At 59.4% G+C, this 19,744-nt stretch overlaps 1 protein-coding gene across 4 annotated transcripts in view; it reads right to left on the bottom strand.

The window, feature by feature from the left end:
• The window catches only part of TTC28 (tetratricopeptide repeat domain 28), a 621,832-nt gene that overhangs the window by 15,248 nt on the left and 586,840 nt on the right, over positions 1-19,744 (bottom strand). For all 4 annotated transcript variants that reach the window (XM_078060812.1, XM_078060814.1, XM_078060813.1 and 1 more), the window contains 3 exons: positions 14,934-15,078; positions 4,562-4,741; positions 1,978-2,698 (listed from right to left, as the gene is read on the bottom strand). In XM_078060812.1, the coding sequence (XP_077916938.1) occupies positions 1,978-2,698; positions 4,562-4,741; positions 14,934-15,078 (1,046 nt within the window). The remainder of the gene's footprint in view (positions 1-1,977; positions 2,699-4,561; positions 4,742-14,933; positions 15,079-19,744) is intronic.

The following is a 19,744-nucleotide window of genomic DNA, read 5'->3' as shown; positions in this document are numbered from 1 at the left end:
CGCCCCGGCAACTCCCTGAGGCCTCCTGGCCACCCTGCCCCCAAGAGGGGCCTGCACAGCAAAGCTCCTCCCCGGAATGGCCTGCGGGAGGTCTCCCTCCCTGGGGGGCCCACCCGTGCCCTTCTGTCCCCTCCCCTTTAAGAATTAACGCCGTTTCACGGCCCGTGAGTGGTGAGCACGGTTCTGCGGGGAAGTAGCTCGGAAAAGTGCCTCTGTTCTCCTGCTGCACAGGAAGAGGGGCTGCCCCCCACTCCCCCAGGACCCTTCCCAGGCTTGGCCACCATCCCAAGGAACGATCCGCCCTGTTTCCCCGGAGACGCACCTGTGTCCATCTGGAACATGCCTGGGGACAGGGCCCGCAGATGCGGGGCGGGAGGGCGCGCTCCTCTCTGGTTGTGGGGACGGGCAAGCAGCCTGGGCTGCGGACGACCCACCCATCTGCCCGGATCCCGGCCCGCCCCCGAAGGCAGCGCCGGGGGAAGGCAGACAGCAGTCTCCTCAAGCCACCAAGCAACTCTGGAACCACACTGCCCCCAAATAATGGCCACAAGGGGTTTTCCAAGAGCATGAGTGAGCCTAGGCTGTTTCTAAGGCGAGCGGGGCAGCACGACTTAAACACCATCTCCACTAAGCCGTGACTCGTATATCGCCTGTTGCTAAAACAAGGACAAAAGCGCCACGTCCCTGAACACGGGAAGACGGGGAGGGGGCCCCGCAGAGAGGGGCAGGGGTCCTGTCGGCCAGGGCCCCACAGACCAGCGCCACGCCATGTGGGAGCACGGGGGCACACAGCAGAGCTCACGTGCTGCTGGCGGGCACGAAGCCGCCGCATCTCTGCCGCATCTCGTGGCAGCGGGCGCGGTCGGCGACGTGGCCAGGCCCCGGCCCTCAGCGGACGGCCGCCCACGGGCGCTGTCAGCCGCCTGAGCAAACGGGATGGGTTCCGCTCGGTTTCGATTGACTCCCTTCCCGGCAAACACTGCAGCTGTGCCGTGTTTGTGACGCAAACAGATGTTTCCATTTCCTAACACGGCGGCTCGTGCACGGGGCAGGCGGCGCCCGGCGGGGGGTGGGGAGGCCCCGCCTCGGGGGGAAATGGCAGCAGCTCTAGCGGCACCTGCCAGCCACATTTATTTTGAGAGGAAGGGTAAGGGGGGGGGCTGCACTGTGTGGGTCGGCGGCCTGTCCGGAGGCCCCACAGGTCATCCCCTGCCCCACCTCCCAGACCTGCGAGCCCCTGTGGCAGGCCCACTCAGAGCAGGCGCCGTCGGCCCTCCAGAACGTGCAGTACACGTGTCACCAGACACAGCCAACGAGTTACCACCCCTTGCTGCCCGTGAGGATGCCGAGCTTTAGGAAGGGCGAGTAACCTGCTCAGCTCACAGAGCCCAGATATGGAACTAGGTCAAGCCCAAGTGTTCCCATGACCGAACCTAGGGACTTTCCACCACGTGGCTCTTCGCCACTGTCCCGGGACTTCACGTGAGGGCGCCATAAAATGGGTCAACCAGCACACTCTAGTCCCAGAAGTCTACACTCCTACCCCGATGGCAGGCTGTTCTGCTGCTCCTTAGTCAAAAAGACTACTTTAGGGGCGCCTGGGTGGCACGGTCGGTTGAGTGTCTGACTCTTGATCTCAGCTCAGGTCGTGATCTCAGGGTGGTGAGATCGAGCCCTGCATCGGGCTCCGCACTCAGTGGGGCGTCTGTTTGGGATTCTTTCTCCCTCTCCCTCTGCCCCTCCCTGCTCACGCTGCCTCTCTCAAATAAATAATAAAATCTTAAAAAAAACTCATACCACAGCGACAAGTGGCCGGCTTGGCAGAAGGCAAGAGTCTCAGCAAACAAGCGTCCCCCTGCTCCACCCCACGCCACCTCCCCGCGGTGGCCCGGCCTCCCCCCCCCCCCACCCGGGAGGCCGTGAGGACCGAGCCCTGGAGGCCCCTGGCAGGCGGTGGCCAGCGGTGCGTGCTCCTACCTGCCCAGTTGGAGGGGTGTGAGAAGGCCTTGCTGCTCTGCACCACCTTCATGGCCTCCCCCAGGGCGGCGCTGGCTTTCAGGCCATTGAGCAGGGATGAGTAGAAGGCGTGGAGAAACATCTTGGAAGCGGCCACGGGCACAGGCCACAGAGACACAAGAACACACTGTGCGCCGGCAGCCAGGAAGGCCCGGGTCAGCGCGATGACGCCGTCAGCCGTGACCTTGCTGTTGGACTCCTGCGAGGAGCCGAGGACCACCAGCTTCACGGGAAGCCGCAGGTCCAGGACGTCGGCGGCCGTGAGCAGCAGCTCCTGCAGGGGCGGGCAGTCCGAGATGCTCTCCCCGTCGCTGGCGTCGTCCTGCACGCGCAGGGACTCGGGGATCGTGTAGGGGTGGCCAAAGGAGCTCTTGCTGCCAGCAGGGTTGCCGTCGGCGCTGGGAGTGAGGACCAAGGCTGACAGTTTCCAAGAGATGTGGGTGGCAAAGTGGACGCACTCGGCCTGGGTCAGGGCACTCATGACCCGTTCTTTGGTGGCCACGCTGCCCACCAGGGGCTGGCAGCCCAGCAGCTCTGACACCATGTACGCTTCCTCCTCGGCCGACGGCATGGGCCCCCACAGCCACCTGTCCATCACTGCCGACGGGAGCTTGGGGTTGCCCACAACAGCCGCCATGGACGTGGAGCTGGAGTACGTGGGCGGGTTCTTCCTCAGGTGAGACTAGGAGGGGAAGACAGACAAGCAGACCACCCCGCCCGTCAGACACCGGCTGCGTGAGCACAGGGCTCGGTCCAGCTCGGCTACACCTGTGCTCCCAATGACCTCGCTCACTCGAATTTGCAACACCGCTTTCACCCAGGTGCTCGTCCTACTGAGAATCACAGCTGCTATGCCAAGCTCTGGAAAAGCAGCACTGGATCTTAGGAAGGGCCCTTCCTGTTTGTTAAACCCTGGGGGACGCTGCGGCAGGAGGCGAGGGTGGGTGGTGCTGGGCCTGCCCACGCGCCTCACGCCCACAGACCTCCCTGTGGGCCCCCAAACAGGGGGGCGACCCACTCCCGATGAGTCGGGGCTCTGAGGGGTGACAAAAAGCTCGTCAGTCTCAGCGGAGACAGGGCTGACCTAAGCCCCGTACAGCCACTAGGTGCTGAAAAGATTATATTTGTCATCTGCTTTATGTGCTGCCAAAGAAAAACACCACCGAATTATAAAATCAGCATAGAGAAGTCCAGCAAAGTTCTGATTTCCCCGCAACGAGGCCTTTTGATGCTTTTGGGGAAACACCAAGTATCAAATTATTTCAAAATAACCTTCTGATGGCTTCACGGTAGTGATGCCTCAAACTCTGGGCATGAGAGGCGCCTGCCGGGCGTGTGTCAAGAGACGGGGCTCTTCCACTCCCTGGCCAGCTTGCTGCTTTGTCGCCATGAAGTGTTCTTAACACGGGCCCTCTCTGACCCCCAGGGTGCCTCTGGTAGCAGGTGCAGCGAGCGGCACTCTGCGCGGGACAGCGTCCGACGAGGCCAGCTCACTTGGCATCTGGGAGTCATAGTCAGCCACGGACAGGCCAAAAACGCAGAGAAAATCATTTCTTTCACTTTGAACTGACTCTGTCCCATGAGAAAGTTACCATTCAGCCACAGAAAACAGTCAAAACTAAGATTTCCAAAGCCCCGTGAGGCAGACGCAGACCTGGTTTGAACCATGTCAATGACCACGGTCAACAGAGGCCACAGCAGGTCCCGTGGGGGCCGTCCACACCCAGGGTCCAGGGCTTGGCTTCCTGAATGAGCCACTTTCTCCCACTGGGAGGAGTCCTGTCTGACCCCGCTCTGCCTGGCGGTCTGCGGGGCTCTGAGGGCGTGCTCAAAGTGCATGCCTGGCGGGTTGGGGCCCATGAGGGTCTGAAAGAGTCTGGAGAAGGGGGAGAAGATCAGGGTTGGCTGGAAGGCTCTCTAATCGCGTGGGCAGGCCAAGGGGGGCTGTGGGGTGAGACCTCTGCTTCTGTGGACGGCCCACCGTCACCCTCTCGATTTTCACAGACATTTCTACTCACACTCTTTTGCTGAATGAGACCCAAATTCCTATCTGTCCCCTGAAAGCCACCTCATTTGTGTTCAGTTCTTTCATTGGCCTGTGGGGCCCTTTTCCACTTGACAGTAATCTTACGTGTCTGCCATCCCTGCCCGGGGCCCCTCTGCTGGGGGCACACTCAGCGCCCAATCAGTGGTCATCGTGAGGGCAGCGTGCGCCGGGGGAAACCAGCTTCCTCAGACACTCGGCCTGGCCTCGAGCCTGACCCAGTCCCCCCAGGAGCTCACAGCCCTGATGTCACGGCAAAGACATTTTGAGAGAAAGGACACTGATCGTGTCTTCCGGAGATAGCAAAGACCAGTCAGGGGTCGGGGGGGGAGGCTGTCCCCCCACCTTCGGACAGATCTACTCCAAAGGCAGCCTTCCTGACGCAAACTCCAGGGTGAACATTGGGAAGAGCTCACACGCTGCCCGCGCAGCCCAGTCTGGCCGGGAAGGCCGTCCTCCAGGCCCGCACAGCCGGGCACCTGCAGTGAGCGTGAGGCTTACCTTGGACTGTGGGCTGAGGGAGCGGATGGAGGGGACAGCGATGAGGGCGAAGCGCTCGTACAGGTACTCGTTGGAGGAGCTTCCCTTCAGGAGGGCGAAAGGGATGAGGTAGAGCTCCCCCTCCAGAACCAGGACCAGCTGCCGGTGCCGGCCCACGGGGCCGCTGGAGTGCATCAGGCCCTGCAGGGAGGCACGGGGCGCCTGAGTCCAGGCCCAGCAGGCGGTGGCCTGCCTGCACCGGCCACTACCGGGCCACGAACCAGATGCGCCCGGGAAGCACCCGGCAGGCCCACGGAGCCCATGGCAGGGCGGGGGGGGGGGCGTGGCTTGGGGCACTGCCCACAGGAGCATCACCAAATGGGGGCTTCTGCCCGAGGAGGAGGTTGGGGGCCCGTCTCTTTAAGCCTGCACGGTGGCGGTGGGGTGGGGGAGGGAGACCTGGTCACCTGTCAAGGAACAGGATGTCCCACAAAGACAAGGACCGGCCCCAGTAGGTCTACGGGAGGCAAGGAGTTGTCCCAGAAAGAGCTCTGTGAGTCATGGTGACCCCCAGAGGGCCAGGCCAGGGGATGCTACATTGGTCCAGAAACCCTAAGAGCAGCGTAGGTGTGACTCTTCTCCCAAGAGACAGTGACACTGTGACCCCCAGACTGGCCCCAGGCTGAACGGGAACAGAGATCAAGCGGATGCTGCTGCCGCTCAAGGAGACAGCGGCCGGAGCCTGCTGGGGGAGATGACTGCGTGGGAGCACGGCCCAACCCTGGCTCGGGGGACGGTCACGGCCGGGCTCCTGGCGCCCTCGCCCCCACCAGCCGACCCGGCGCAGTGGCCACCGGGGCGCCGCCGTGCTCCTCGGGAGTGAATGTGCACACCGGATCCGCCTGCCGTGCTGCCGTGGGTGCTGGGCTGAGGCTGGCCCAGCACAGAGCACTCAGCTAAGCCAAAGTGACACGTGCCTGGCGGACCCTTCAGTCTGGACAACCCCCCTGTGGCTTTGTCTTTTTAAAAAACATTCTAGCTGCATCTAAAGGAAGCCGAAATAAAAACAGGCCAATTTGTTGTTGTTTGCTTTAAGAGCTGTTTCCCGAGAAGGGGTAAAAGAATCACTGCATGACCCGGGGAGGAGGAAGTGGGGCGTGTCACACTGTGGCGGATTTCTGGATCGGCACAGGGAGGTAGGAGGGCTGGGTACCCGCAGTCAGCTCCTGGGCCTGGTGGGAGTCCCCACCGTGGCCACACCGAGGTCCCCCCTCCCGCCCCCGGCCCTGGGAAGCCGCTCTGGAGGGCAGTGCACCCACAGCTGCCGTGGCTGCCGTGTGCCAAGCAGACCTGGGAGGTGGGCCAGAGGCACTGGGCTGATGGTGCCCTGACCTCGGTGACGGGTCAGCAGCCCCGGAACAGTGACGACCACTCACTGCTCAGCGGGGGCCCTCCCGCCCGACAGGTGGGCAATGTGGGGGCTCAGGCCACCTGCCATGTGCAGTCAGACCCATCCTCAGCTGATCCGGGGTCACCAGGCATTTGTTGGACAAGATGCCAGCCCCACCCTTGCAGACCTCCCCTGGACTCCTCCTGCCAGGGCCCAAACCCCAGTAAGTCTCTGTCAGGTGCCATCCCACAGGTCACGGATTTCCCTGGGACACACGCCACTCTCGGGCAAGTCCCCAGCAAACAAGAGCATCCATGCACATGAACAGAAGGCGAGCAGAGGAGTGCCGGACGGGGTAGGGGTGTGATTGGGAGGCTGGAAGCCATTCAGAGAGGCATTACTGGTAGGGTCTTTGTAAGGACTCTGCAGACTCTGCCTGTAAGACCTTATCTGGGGCCTCAGCCTGAAGACCCGTGAGTTCCTGTCCCTGAAGGCAGCACGGGTGTCTTCTCTGATGAGGAATTCTGATCTCTCCGAGGGCCAGTCAGTGTGGCGTTGGCCTGGGCAGACGAGGCCCGTGGGGTAAACAGAGAACAAGGCTGGGGAGAAATACGGAAGCCAGACTGTGGAGGGCCCTGGCCGAGGTCAGACAGGAAAGCATGGCTCCTACAGGCCGTAAGCAACTGCCACGCATTCTCCACGGACGAACCTCCAACCAAGTGACCAGAGGTAGCCTGCCTCACAGGAGATGGGGCTGCGCACGCTAATTCAGACAGGGAGAGACGCACGGCGAGAAGGGAGACTTGCCAGGACTTGGTGAAGAGTGAGCTCAGTGGTGAGGAGAGGGAAGGCTCTGGAATTCTAGCCTGGAGATGGGGAGAGTTTTCTCTGAATGAACAGAGTACCCCAATTCAGAGGTCTGGGTCCTCCCGGAATGGAGACTCGTGGCTGGGGCCGAGCTGGCCCCCGTGCCCAGCCCTGGGCGAGGGCCCCACGGGGGAGCCGTGTCCTGGCAGCGTGGAAGGAGGTGAGCGTCAGCAGCACCGGCCGGCGGGCAGATGGGCCGCACAGCCGACTGACAGCTCTAGTTAAAAGACAGCAGGAAAACGGATTGAACATGCTGGAAAAGGTGGCCTGGAAACGGTCTTCTGAATTCTGCCTCCGGGATACACGAGCATTGCCCTTGTACTGAAAGGTTAGCTATAATCCAACGTGAACTTGAAAATAGAAAACAAAATGATGTCTCACTTGTAATAAGGTATGTAACAGATGATTACATGTCCTCTATTAGATAGAAAAGGAGAGACAATTCAGGGAAAGGCTTCTCTGCGCCTCCATCTGTCAGTCTAGAAAGGGTATTTGCTGGCTTCTTAAGTCCTGGGTTTGAGCCATAAAAGAGCTCAGCATCAGCCCCACACCAGCAACTAACAGAGTCCAACAAATTCCAGCAAAGACTCAGACTTTTGGACCCCTGAAGTTTCTAGAAATGGATCTCTTGAAGGAGACCAAGACAACAAGGGCAGGGGTGCTGAAACCTGTGTACTCCCCCGGTGACCCTGCCCGTCCCAGGGCGTTCCAGGCCCAGGATGGCAACGGGGACACGGAGTGCCCCAGCAGGGAGGCCCGGCAGTGAGAGGACTCGAGCTAAGCCCAGTCTTTGCAGAGGGGGAGGGGCTGTTCCTTCAGCCGGGGCAGGCGGTGGGCACCTGCAGGTGGGTGTGGGCGGCTGTTGTCACTTTACAGACTCTCAGCTGCCCCCCCCACCCCCCCATACCCTGTCATCCCTGCCCGGGGACTGGATTCCTGCAGCGGGGGCTCCTGTAGAGGGAGCTCGGTGCTGAGCTTCCTCGGTGGACGGCGCGGAGGGGGTGCAAGGGAAGAGGATTTCCTGCTGGCCCAGGTTAGCGTGTGTGTGTGTGTGTGTGTCCACGTGTGTGTGTGCGTGTGTGTGTGTGTAAACATGCAGCAGAGCCCAGACTGTGTCCGTCCGACTGTACCCTGTCAGACTGTACCCTGCTGATACCCTTCCCTCAGCCCTTTCTACACGAGAGCCAGGGCCCGCGCCCCCGTGCTCTCGGCAGGCCTCCTGCCCAGCAGGCGCCCAGACTCTCTGCACACCCTTGCCACCGGAAGCGGATCATCTGCCCTCCTGCCCCCATACAGAGTGGCCTTTGCTTGCCAGCAACTCGAGACCAGGTCCGGCCCGGCCAAACCAGCAAACGTCTCTGCTATCCAGTGGGCTGAACCCCATACCTTTCCCGGTGCCCATCCTTTCCTGGGTAAACTCCCTCAGCCCGAGAAAGCCAGACAGCTTCCTCAGAGCTGACTGTTTGGCCACAGGGAATAAGTCTCTCTGTCAAACGTCCCCTGGTTGACCTACGGTGGTTTCTGTCTCCCACATGAGCCCACAACGCGGGCACATCCACGACCCCACAGGCCTGTAGGTCAAAGCCGGCCATGGCAGTGTGGGGCCTGGCACCCAGTGGGCACTCGGGACACACTAGTCAAGTGTGAACTCACAACTGTCTGCAGGTTCTTGAAATAAGGTCAACACAGGCCCTGTAATTTTTATAGCTGACCCTTGAGCAACACGGATTTGAATGGCATGGGTCCACTTACACGTGGGGTTTTTTCAACACACACGGGACAGGACTGTAAATGCATTTTTTCTTTCTGGTGATTTTCTTAATACCACTTTCTTTTCTTACGCTTGTTGTAGGATTACAGTATATAATCCAGGTAACCTACAGAATCTGTTAATCGACTCCTTGTTATTGATAAGCCTTCTGAGCAACAGTAGGCTATTAGTAGTTAAGTTTTGAGGGAGTCAAAAGTTCCATTTGGATATTTTACTGCATAGAAGGCGGGCGCCCCACATTACACAGGACCCGTGTTGTTCAAGGCTCAACCGCATGTTGTTTTTTCCTGGGCCTCAATTTCCAGTACTACTCATCCCCTTTCCCTCTGGTGTTTATAAACATGCATGTAGCTAAAACATGTAAGTGGCCCCTCTGGAACATTCAGCTCCAAACTTTAACCCAGGGACTTCGAGAGACCGATGTCACCACCATCTGTCTCATCCTCACGTCACCATCACTATTATCCACCAGCTGTTTACTGAGTGTCCGTGACACCTGACACCTGACACCTGACAGGTCTGCCACCCAATGGTGACCCTGAAGTCCAGTTTCTGAGTCTGCAGCTCTCCCAGGCAACCACCACAGACCCCAAATGTATGGTTGGTGGGGACTTCAGATGCGATCACCATTTTTTCAGTGGGGTCCTATACATACTCATGGTGACCAATGGCCCCAATCCGTTCAGAAAGCACCGATATAAAACATGACGTTGCACGTGTCCTGGTTTCTGGCTTAAGAGCTACGTACTCACGCAGGTCACCAGGGCTCAAGGGATCAGCGCGCACCCTCCATGTGCAGCGAGCTTCGTTTTCACCAGAGGACACGGGAAGCCGCTCACCGCATCACAGCATCACAGCCCAAGGAATAAACATCCCTGATCACAGTGGGGGAGGGAGAGCAAGCTCCTGGGTCCATGAGTTTCCAGACAGATTAGATTTGGGATAAAATGGACTCTACAGTCTACCACAAGGATTCCAGAAGCAAGAACTGGTGGGCATCTGGCCACTGCAGAGCTAGGTTACAGGCCTCGGATTTTTTTCCTGACTCCCATTTTTGATTGAGTGAACTGGTCAAACAGAACTTTTTAAGGTAGAGAAACCTTTTCTGTGATGTTTCTGGGAGATCTTGGCATCACAGATGAATGGAGACAGTTGCAGCAAATATCACAGAACTGTGGGGAGTGACCCTCACACCACGACTAAAACCTACAAAGACCGTAGACCCTGTAAATCCAACCAGAAATGCAAGAGTCAAGGTCAACCCACTCGACAAGATTCTTTGGCCATCCCAACAACAAACCACTGGTTTGCCTGAAGAACCAACGGAGGGGAGGGGTTTGGAATTCGGGTGCTGGAGGAACGTGACGAACGTCCAGCTCCAGCCACACCAGCCAGAGGGTCTGCCCAAGCTGCGGGGGCCTCTGCGCAACAACGGCCCTCTGCTTCTTGGCTGCCCCAGGGAAAATGAGCCCACGCACCCCCGGGGGCAGGGAGCTGCCGGGTGGGGCTGTTACACATCCACTGGAGCAGAGCCTGAGCCCAATGGAGCTGACCCTGGGGGCACCCCCCCCCCCGGCGCCCCCCCTCCCCCCACCGCCGGGAGGCCGCTCTCACCGCCAGTTCGGCTGCTCTAGGCAGCTTCTCACCTCCATCTTTCCTTGTCCTAATCAGTTGGAAAGGCTTGCTGTCTGTCTTTGGGTGACGTGTGTCCTCATTTGAATATCACTACAGATGTCTCACTCAGAAATCAGACGGGCTGGCGGTGGGGCTGCCAGCCCCGAGCGTGCCACCAGCCCCGAGCGTGCCAGTCTCCAGGGCCTTATCCTCTGCTCCACAGTCTGTGGAGTGTAGGTCTGATTGTTTCTGGGGACAACTATTCCCTGGCCATCTCCAAACCCTCCATCTGTTTAGAAAACAGGCGCCCAGGTAGGCAGTCTCGTCTCCTGGGGCATCTGTTCTGGGGTGAGCTGGTTTATCAGGCTACTTGATTTTGCATGAGTCCTTTCCCCCAGAGCCAAAATTAAGGGCAGGACCCAGTTGGAGCTGAGCTCTGCCTCTGCCTTGCATGCGTGGATGAGAGGTCTGGAGCAAATTCCCAGAGCCCCAGGGTTTAGGAAGGCAGTTTACCAACGTAACCAACCCGAACAGCAAGTTTTAAGTAAGTTTCTGGGGGTCCTGAAACAGGCAAGTCCACGTAAACAGGCAGTGACCTTAATCCAGAGCAGAGGTAGGCGAGGAATACTTGTCCTTCTGATTAAGGTCATTGGCTCTTGCTACCTGTCCTACACCTACCGTTTTATGACTGTAAATGTGGGAAACAGGGAATTTCAATAAATGGAAATAATGGGAAAGATGGGACTATAACTAGAATGAATCCAAACTCCAGTGATCCTGAAAGGTCCCCAAATCTGGACCTCTGGAGAATGATTCACGCAAATCCTAGGCAATTTCCTACTCTCCGTCTGGCTCCTTCATCAGAGCAGCTTCTGGCTTTGGGTGAAGCCCTGTCTGCAAACTGAGGGGGTGATTCGGGACCCGAGTGGGCCAGTGGCTTCCCCTAGAGCAGCCCTGGGGGGCCTCGTCACATCAGATGCGTCTTCTGGAACACAGCTGCTGGGGCATACTTCTTTGCAATACCCATCCTGCCGCGGGCCAAGACTGGTCCAGGTCTGTCCCTTCACCATAGGCAGGGCCCAGAGGCATGGCTTACTGTCCTTTACTCTATTAAAGTGATTAAAAATGAAGGCCAGGGACGCACACAGGTTCCCAGTCCTTTTCGCTCGAAACCCTTCCAACTTTTCTTCGGTGACATTTTCTCCCGTGGGTACCAGACAGGACTTGACTTAATGTCTGCTGACGGGTCACGTGCAGACGTGGCCGGGCCCTCCTCAAAGACAGCCGGACAGGCTCGCCCCGTCCTGACAGCAAAGGACGGCGTGCTTCCAGGAAAGAGCCACGACCATGGTTCCCTGAAGCCAAATTAAATCAAATACTGGTGCAAGCCGACGGTAAAATATTCTTCTGTTCCACTTTTCATACTGTCTGACCTAGTCCCTTAGCCACAGGACTGGGGCTACACAAAGGCACTTGTTCAAATAATTATAAGCCCCACGTGAAGAGGCTAATCGCTTTAGTCTTGAAGTGTCAGGGATTCGTAAGCTTGGACTTTCGGTTTTGATTTGTATTTTCACTGAAAATGTGGGAACGGGCCTGGCTTTGCCTGGCAGCTGACAGCGCCGGGAGCAGGCGGGCGGGCGGGTGGTGTCGTGTCGCCCTCTGGTGGCCTCCGGAGTAGGCGGGGGTGCTGGCCTGGGCAGCGGAAGGCCCAGCCTCCTCCCCCTCCAGCCTGGCAGCTGACAGGGGGCTCCCTGCAGCCCACCCCTCCCTGAGCACCATCTGTGAGCATCAGACGGGGGGGCCACGCACTCTGCCGCCTCCTCTGCGTCCAGGACGGTGTGGACCCCACACACGCCCACAAGTGCTTGTGGAAAGAACGGGTGAAAGTTTCCCGTCAGGCGTTTTTACTGAAACACAGCGGATCACCTCAGCTAGCCAAGGACAAGCTCGCGCCCTGACTGCTTGCTTTAACGGCCTTCGGGAGCTTTCGCTCTGTGGCTCGTGTGAGGCAGCCACGCTCGTTCAGTGTTCGGACACCTCGGTCACAAGAGAGGAGAGCTGAACTCTCAGGAACTCAGGACACGCTTTCCAACTACAGGGCTCCCTTCAGACTACAGGGCTGCACCCCGGAGGGCGGGCGCGCGGGGCTCCGGACGTCGGTCCCTACAGCGCGGCTCCCGAACCGCGCGCTCTGGGGCGCCGGCAGCCAGGCTGGTGGCGGGACGCCCCCTTCCCTGGGCAGGTCACCTCAGGAAGGCTGACTTTGTCCCCTGCTCTCCCTTGTTTAGGGCCGTCACTCTTCCCCTGCCCAGGAGCCCTGGAGGGACACAGATGTCTAGGCATGAGCCGCCACTATTCCCACTGGCACATTTTTACTCTTTAAGTCACAGGGGCAAGTCCGCAGGGAGAAAAGACACAGCGCAGATTTTATAAACCCATAGACTCCCCGACAAGGATGACTCGAGTCTGCAGCAGCTTCTCCCCCGGGGCGAGAGGGGGGAGCCCTGGATGGAGGGAGAGAGGTCCGCCTCTCACCGCCCCCCAGCTTTGGACCACGTACCATCCCATAAACTTCACCGAGTGTCAGCAGGTACCAGGCCCCGTGCCAGGTGCTGGGGGCCGCAGAGATGAGGGACCGTGCTTGCCTTCAGGGAGCGTGGGGTGGGCAGCAAGGGACCAGAGGTGAGGCACTCCAAGAGCCAAGTTCTGAGTCCAGTGAGGTAGCGGGTATCATGAAAGACATGGGGCATAGAGGGGACCCAGTGCCAGGGAGGGGGAGGAAGCCTGCAGGGTGGTGGGGGGAGAGGGCAAGGAAGGCTTCTAAGAGGAGGGGACACTCGAGCCAGAGAGAGGTGAGGAGCTTGCCAGCTCCAGATGCCCTGAGCCTCCAAGGACACGCTGCTCCCAGCCCGTCTCCAGCTCTGCTCTCTGCGCCCTGGCCCTCCTCGCCAGCCCCACCAGCCCATTCCACATTCATGGAGAAAGTCATCTGGGACCCGGACACAAAAGAGGAAGTGCAAAGGGCCCCAGAAGGCCCGAGTGAGTGAAAAAATGGAGGGTCCGAACAGCCCCTCTCGCCAGGGCCCCTCCTGCCGCTGCCGCTGCCCTACGTGCTCCTCACACGCCTCGAAGCCCAACCCTGCTCAGACCTGACACGCTCTGCGATGTCGTCCCATTTTCTAACGAGGACACAGGGACTCGAGGAGGAGAAACTGCTTGGCCGAGGTCACCCAGCCAGGGAAGTCCGGACTGCCAGCCCCCGGAGCTCTGGGCTTCCCACCACCCCCGGGCTCCCTGAGCGAGGGAGGTCTGCAGGGCCTGGCAGGCAGACAGCCTCCTGAGCGATACTGGGCAGGCTGGCACATCCTTGGCTGACCAGTGCATTTCCAGGGGCTGAAGGAATCGCTGGCAAGGTGGGGTTTCCTGAGGATGCACTTCATCTCTGCCAGCTGGCTGAAGCGGAGGGGCGAGCCGCCGAGGGGCCACCCCAACAGACAAAACTCCCACGTGGCTGCAGACAGCCGCGAGGACACGCGGACCTGCCGCCTGCTCTCCAAGGACTCGTCAGTCACGCCCTCCCCGCTTGAGAGCCAGGCCCCCATGAGTGCAGGCACCTGGGCTTTCCTTGGGGTCTGCTATTGGCTGAATGCTGGTGCCCCCCCCAAATCCACATGTTGAAGCCCTAATCCCCAGTGGGATGGTATTTGGAGGTGGGGCCTTTGGGAGATAATTTGGTTTAGATGAGGTCACGAGGACAGTACCCCCATGATGGGGTCAGCACCCTTAGAAGACGGGGAAGAGACCAGAGCCCCCACGAGAGGACGCGGTGAGAAGGGGGCTGTGTGCAGCCAGAAGGAGGGCCTTCGCCAAGCTGCTGAATATGCTGGCACCCTCACCCGGGACTTCAAGCCTCCGGAGCCATGAGAAATAAATGTCTGTTGTCTAAACGGCCCAGTTCACGATCTTTTGTTACCGCAGCCAGAGCTGACTAAAACACAGAAGGCATCTGACAGGCTCACCATTCAGATTCCTAAGATCCCCGAGCCCTTTGGTCTCCCCCACCCAGTGGGAGCACCATGTCCGGACGGAAGGACAGTATGCAAAGTCCAGAGCCACAGACACCCGTTCTCAACCTTCTTGAGAAATCCCAAATGAAAGGGGATCTTTGACGTCAGACACTGTGATGGAGTCTGTGGCTCCTGACAGTGGCAGAGGATGAGGGATCTGTTCTCAGCAGAAAGCACAGCCCTGGCGTGACCCCCGAATGAGAGGTGGGAGATGGGGAAGCCTTCCCAGCAGGGCGAGGCAGAGCCGTGGGCACAGTCCCCTTCCCATCTGCTGGGGGCCCACGCGGATGGCGTGGTTCCTGCTGACAACTGGGGAGATGGGCCCGGCCCCGTGCCTCCCTCGGCCCCAAAGTCTGATGAGAAGATGGGAGGAGGGCATCACCTCACAGGGTCCCTGACGCAGCGGAGGCCAGATCCGCCGGGCTGCAAAGGAGCAGCGCCAGGCTTCAACCTGGCAGCCTGAACCCGGGGCTTCACCCACTAACCAGCAGCCAACCAGGAATGCGCTTCCAGACCCTGACTGAGCAGCTGGAGAGAGAGGTGTGTTCTGGAAAGGCCCCGCTTGTCTCGGGAGCCCATTTTGTACCTAAGGGGCACATGTGGGCACTGAGCGGGAAACGACGTGTCCTGACGCCTCGAAGCCTCTGGGCCCCAGTGGAGCTGGGGGGGGGGGGCACTTACCCCTTCCATGGGCGCTATGAGCAGGTCGTACAGAGCACGGAGCGGGGGCCTGGCGAACGAGCTCTGCCTCCTGGCCAGAGAGGAGGTCCCGTCCTTGATGGGCGACATGGTGTTGCTGCCCAAGCTCGTCATGCTCTGGCAGCTCCTGGGGAGAGAAGGGCCAAGGGAGTCAGCAGGGCCCACGTGGGGCCGGCGGGGCCGCACTGCTCACTCCCAAGCACTCCAGGTCCTGGAAAAGGCAGGTCGGAGGCCGCACAGCAGGGCCCAGCCCGGCCTCCCTCCCGGCTTCGCCTTCCTCACCTTCCTTTCAGGTAATTTTCACAGAACAGTGAGCACTGACAGAAACCGCAGGGCAAACCAGCTGTCCACAACAGCTTACATTTCTATGGAGTTTTTCTGCATAATCAGATGTCCCAAAGTGCTGTTCAAAGGATTTAATTACATCCTTGTGTGAAGCGATTGTGTGCACGCAAACGTGAGGACCATGAGAATCAGCGGCAGCCCCCGGGCGGCTGGGGCGGACAGTGCCCCCAGGCCAACTGCTCCCTGGGCAGGAGCCCGGCCCAGACCAGGGGTGTGCCGGCCCCAACCCGGGGCCCAGGTCAGCGGCCTGGCGCCGCACCAGGCCCTGCAGGCCTCCTGACCAGGCAGCCCCTCTACAGTGGGTCCGCTCGAGTGTGCCTGCAGACTTTGGCTTTGCTTTTTAGCTTCTGCTCAGGTGTTGCCAGGCGGTTTTATCAGTACAGATGGCATTCTCGATCCCAAGGACCCCGAGTTTCACACTCCCAACACAGGACAAGAACATTCATTCCCTTAGAAAGTGTTTCTGGGGCGCCTGGGGCAGCTCAGTTGGTTGCGCGTCTGACTCTTGGTTTCGGCTCAGGTCACAATCGCAGGGTGGTGGGATTGAGCCCCGCGTCAGGCTCCGTGCTCACGAGGAATCTGCTTGGGATTCTCCCTCTGCCCCTCCCCCTGCTCTCTCTCTCTCAAATAAATAAGTAAATAAAATCTTGTAAAAAAAGAAAAAGAAAAATGTTTCCTGGCCACAGTTTACCTGCCAGGCCCTGCTGTCAGCCCTGGGGGCCTACAGAGGTCCCCCAGCACAGGCGGGCACAAGAGACAACAGGCAGGGAAACACGCCCATTTCCATGAAGGGACCAGGCTGCCTCCCACCCGTCCCTCTGAACCTGCCCCGCAGCCCAGCCGCTGTGGCCTCAGCACAGTGGGACGTTCTCTGCACAACTGCTGGACCGTCAGTGGTCTCTTAACCTTGATTTAGACACTGCCCATTTTTGGAGTTTCTGCTGCATCCTCAAGGACCCTTAAGGGGAAAGACCAGGTCTTCTACGAGATGCCTCCAAGCTTTGGTAAATACTCCGGGCTGCTGCTGGTGGCAGGGCTTCAGTGTTTCCTGAGAAAAGACCAGAAGGCAGCTTTCCCTCCTGGGCCTGGTCAGGATCCGTGACCATCTAAAGAAAGGATTGGGAAGATCTATTTGTGTTTTCCAGGTATGGTTTCTGCCCCCTGGCTTCCCCCCGACTCTTCTCAGCGTTCTCAGCCACGCCCCCCTTGACCTCAATTCCATGGCCCGCCAAGCCAAGCCGGGAGCGCCCTCGGCAGCCCCTGCAAGAGAAGGAAGGGCAGAGGACTTGGAGGCCTGGAGCCGGCTCGCGCCTGCGCCTGTCCCGCCCGCTCAGGCAATGTGTCACCGCAAGCGACTGGGGCTGTGGGGTGACTTTGCCATCAGAGCCAGTGAAGCACAGATCGCCCTGGAGTGACATTGAGGGGCGCACTGAATTCCACAGAACACGCCGCAAAGAGCAATACTCCCCTGAAGGAGAGGACCAAACTGCTCTCCAGAGGAGAGGCTTGGCAGGACACGCAGTGTCTGTCACAGGCCTATGTGCCCTCGGCAGACAGAACTCACAGCCCCGGGAGCCCGCACCACCATCGGGTCAGCGGGACAAGGTGGCGACAGGACCGCTCAGCTCCCTCTCCCCGCGAGCCTCTCTTTCCACCCCCTAGACAGGTGTCTGCCTGGATGGTGGGCTTGTAACCCTGCGGGAGGCACCTGAGTCTGATTAATCCAGCTGCAGGTGTCCAGAGGGAGTGCCATGTCCCCAGACAACGCTGTGGCCACAGGTGCTCACCGTGACTGGCGGGGCACTCCACAAAGCCCAAGGCTCGGAACTTAAAAGCTTCTTCTGCAGAAAGAGAGCCCAGCCCCCCATGAGCTCCCCTCCGGGGTCCCGGGAGACCAGCATAATCCAAGCTGCATGGGGGATTCCTTCCAGCTGACTCAAAGCATACTACTCACGCCAAGCACTTTGCACCCCATGCTGGGCCAGTCTGACTCCTCCCTGGTGAGTGGAGTCCCAAGGGCACAGGACATCAGGTTGGGTGAGGCCCGGAGGCCTGAGCAGGGCACACTGCTGGCACAGTGAGGTGCTCAAACATGGTTTCTGGAAGTGGCCAAAAAAGTGCCTGGGAAGGAACATGTCTGGAGGGAGCTAGAGGGCTGGGGAGGTATCTGGGGGCAGACCCGCTGGGTGCTAATCCCAGCCTGGGGCTCTAGGCCTTGCTTTCTGCACCTGCACAAAGGGGAAATGCTGTCCGCAGGCACGAAGCATCAGGAATGGAGAAACGGCTGCAAAGAATCCCCCACTGAAAGTCACTGGGAGTCTCAGCTGATGGGACAGTGAGTGAGACAAAGGCCTGGGCAGGAGGGGGGCACACAGGCTGGGATTCCAGAGTGCAAGCGCAGAAGGCCATGGTGTCTTTTTATTGAAACCCATGAAGTTCCAGAAGCATCTAAAGGGCCCAACAACACTAACCTATTCCATATGTGGCCCTGCCCACGATGGGGCAGGCCTGCGGGGTCCTCGCACCGGGCTGTGAGGAAAGGGGACAGCTCCAGCAGAGGTCTGGGGACACCAAGTCACAAGACGCTGACCAACCACTGGTCAGGCAGAGCCAAGGGAGGGCTTTCTGGGAGAGGGCCTTTTGATGTGGGCACCATCATCCAGAGTTAGCCTGCCCATGGACAAGGTGGAGAAGGCCATTCCAAGCTGAGGGAACAATGTGGGGAAGGGCACAGATGTTGGGGGATAGAGACTGGAGTGACTGGGGCGGTGACTGTGGGGGACAAGCATGCCAGGTGGACCTGGGGCTCTGGGATTGTGCTGTGGGGAGGCCAGGCACCTCCTTAAGCATCAGGCTTGCCTGAACAGGAAGCTCCTCCCCCAGGCTAATTCCTTCCCTGGCCCCATCAGAGGGCCGTCTGCAATCTACACCCTTCCCTGAGAACTTTCCCACTAGGCTCCAGGGCTGGGCTTCGCAGACCAGCCGTGATCAGGCCGTGTGACACCCCACCCTCATCCCTGGCCAGCCTGATGGAGAACCCGTCAGATGCCTTTGACCAGGGCCAGTAAATAGACAGTCGATCGAGGCACCTGTTTGCTCTGACAGGTTTCCTGGGACACCCTCTCTGAGCATTTGTGGCCAGGTAGTGCAGACTCTTCAAGAGCCAGGACCTGGGCACCCCAGGTCATGCAAACCTGCCAGTGGCGAGGCCCCATGTTCGAGCCTCAGTTAAAGCCCCTGCCTGTGGGCACCTGACTTTGTCCCGTTCTCTCGCCGACTGTCAAGCCCACCCACACATCATCGACACCTGCTGATTTCCGCCCCTGGACGCCATGTGAGCGCGGTCTCTCAGACTCTTACCCTAGTCCCTCGAGAGCTTTGGCAGGTCACAGATGAACCATCTCTGGAGCAACAGCTCCCAGGCCCTGACCCCAGCCAGCCCAGCCCGGACAGGCCCACCTAGACCCGGACACGTGGCGTCTCGCACTGGTCAGCCAGGAAGCCCCAGAGATCAAGCCTCTGATCTGTGCTTCTGTTCAGGGGAGGGCACCTATCCCTACAGATGCCATTTTCAAAGTAAAAACAAAAGCCCAGAAAATACTCCATTCGTGTTTAAACAAAAACCAAACAACCTGAAACCATAATCCAAAGTCGCAGTCAGTCCATGCAGCTCCCTTTGCCTGAGCGAGAGGCATCAGTGGCTAGCAGCCGAGCCCACCTCCGCAGCGGCCTCCCACGTCTCCCACGGCGGCTTGCCCGCACGGGCAGCCCGGGCGCCTGGCCGGGCCTGGCCACCAGACCTCGGGCCCAGGGGGAGAGAGCTGGAGCGCGGCAAACCAAGGCCAGGAGCCACTGAGGATCCGTGCAGCCCCAGGGCCCTCCCGAGGTGCGGGCCCGGGGAGGGTCTCGGGCCAGGACCCTGGTCCCGCTGGGGTGGCCGGTGGCCCCTCCCCGGTCATTAGGTGCCACAGCCGCCCTGCGCAGACTGCAACCCACGGGCTCCCTTTCATGTGTTGCATTGACAGTGACCTACCACAGCTATTTACTGGGCTATGTTTGCCTAGACATCTGCATAAAGATATTCAACAACAGCAAACAGCCAAGCGGTCAGCTCCTTAGCCCTGAGCCTGGGAATGCTTACCCACAGCAGTGGACCTCCTGGCTGCCTGTCACCTACAGGACCTGGGACTCTGGCCAGCATGTCATTCTTCTACTCCCCTCTCGTCCTTGCTTGTAAAACGAAAGGGTCGGACTAACGTCCTTGCAAGTCCCTTGCAGCTTTTTTTTTTTTTTTTAAAGATTTTATTTATTTATTTGAGAGAGAGTGAGCAGGGAGAGAGGCAGAGAGAAAGAGAGAGGATCCTCAAGCAGACTCCGTGTTGGACGCAGAACCTGACAAAGGGCTTGATCCCAGGACCCTGGGATCATGACCTGAGCCAAAGGCAGAT

Source organism: Halichoerus grypus, chromosome 13, assembly GCF_964656455.1.
Source record: "Halichoerus grypus chromosome 13, mHalGry1.hap1.1, whole genome shotgun sequence".
NCBI lineage: Eukaryota > Metazoa > Chordata > Mammalia > Carnivora > Phocidae > Halichoerus > Halichoerus grypus.
The sequence above is the reverse complement of the archived record's forward strand: the minus strand, read 5'-3'. Positions and strand labels throughout refer to the sequence as shown.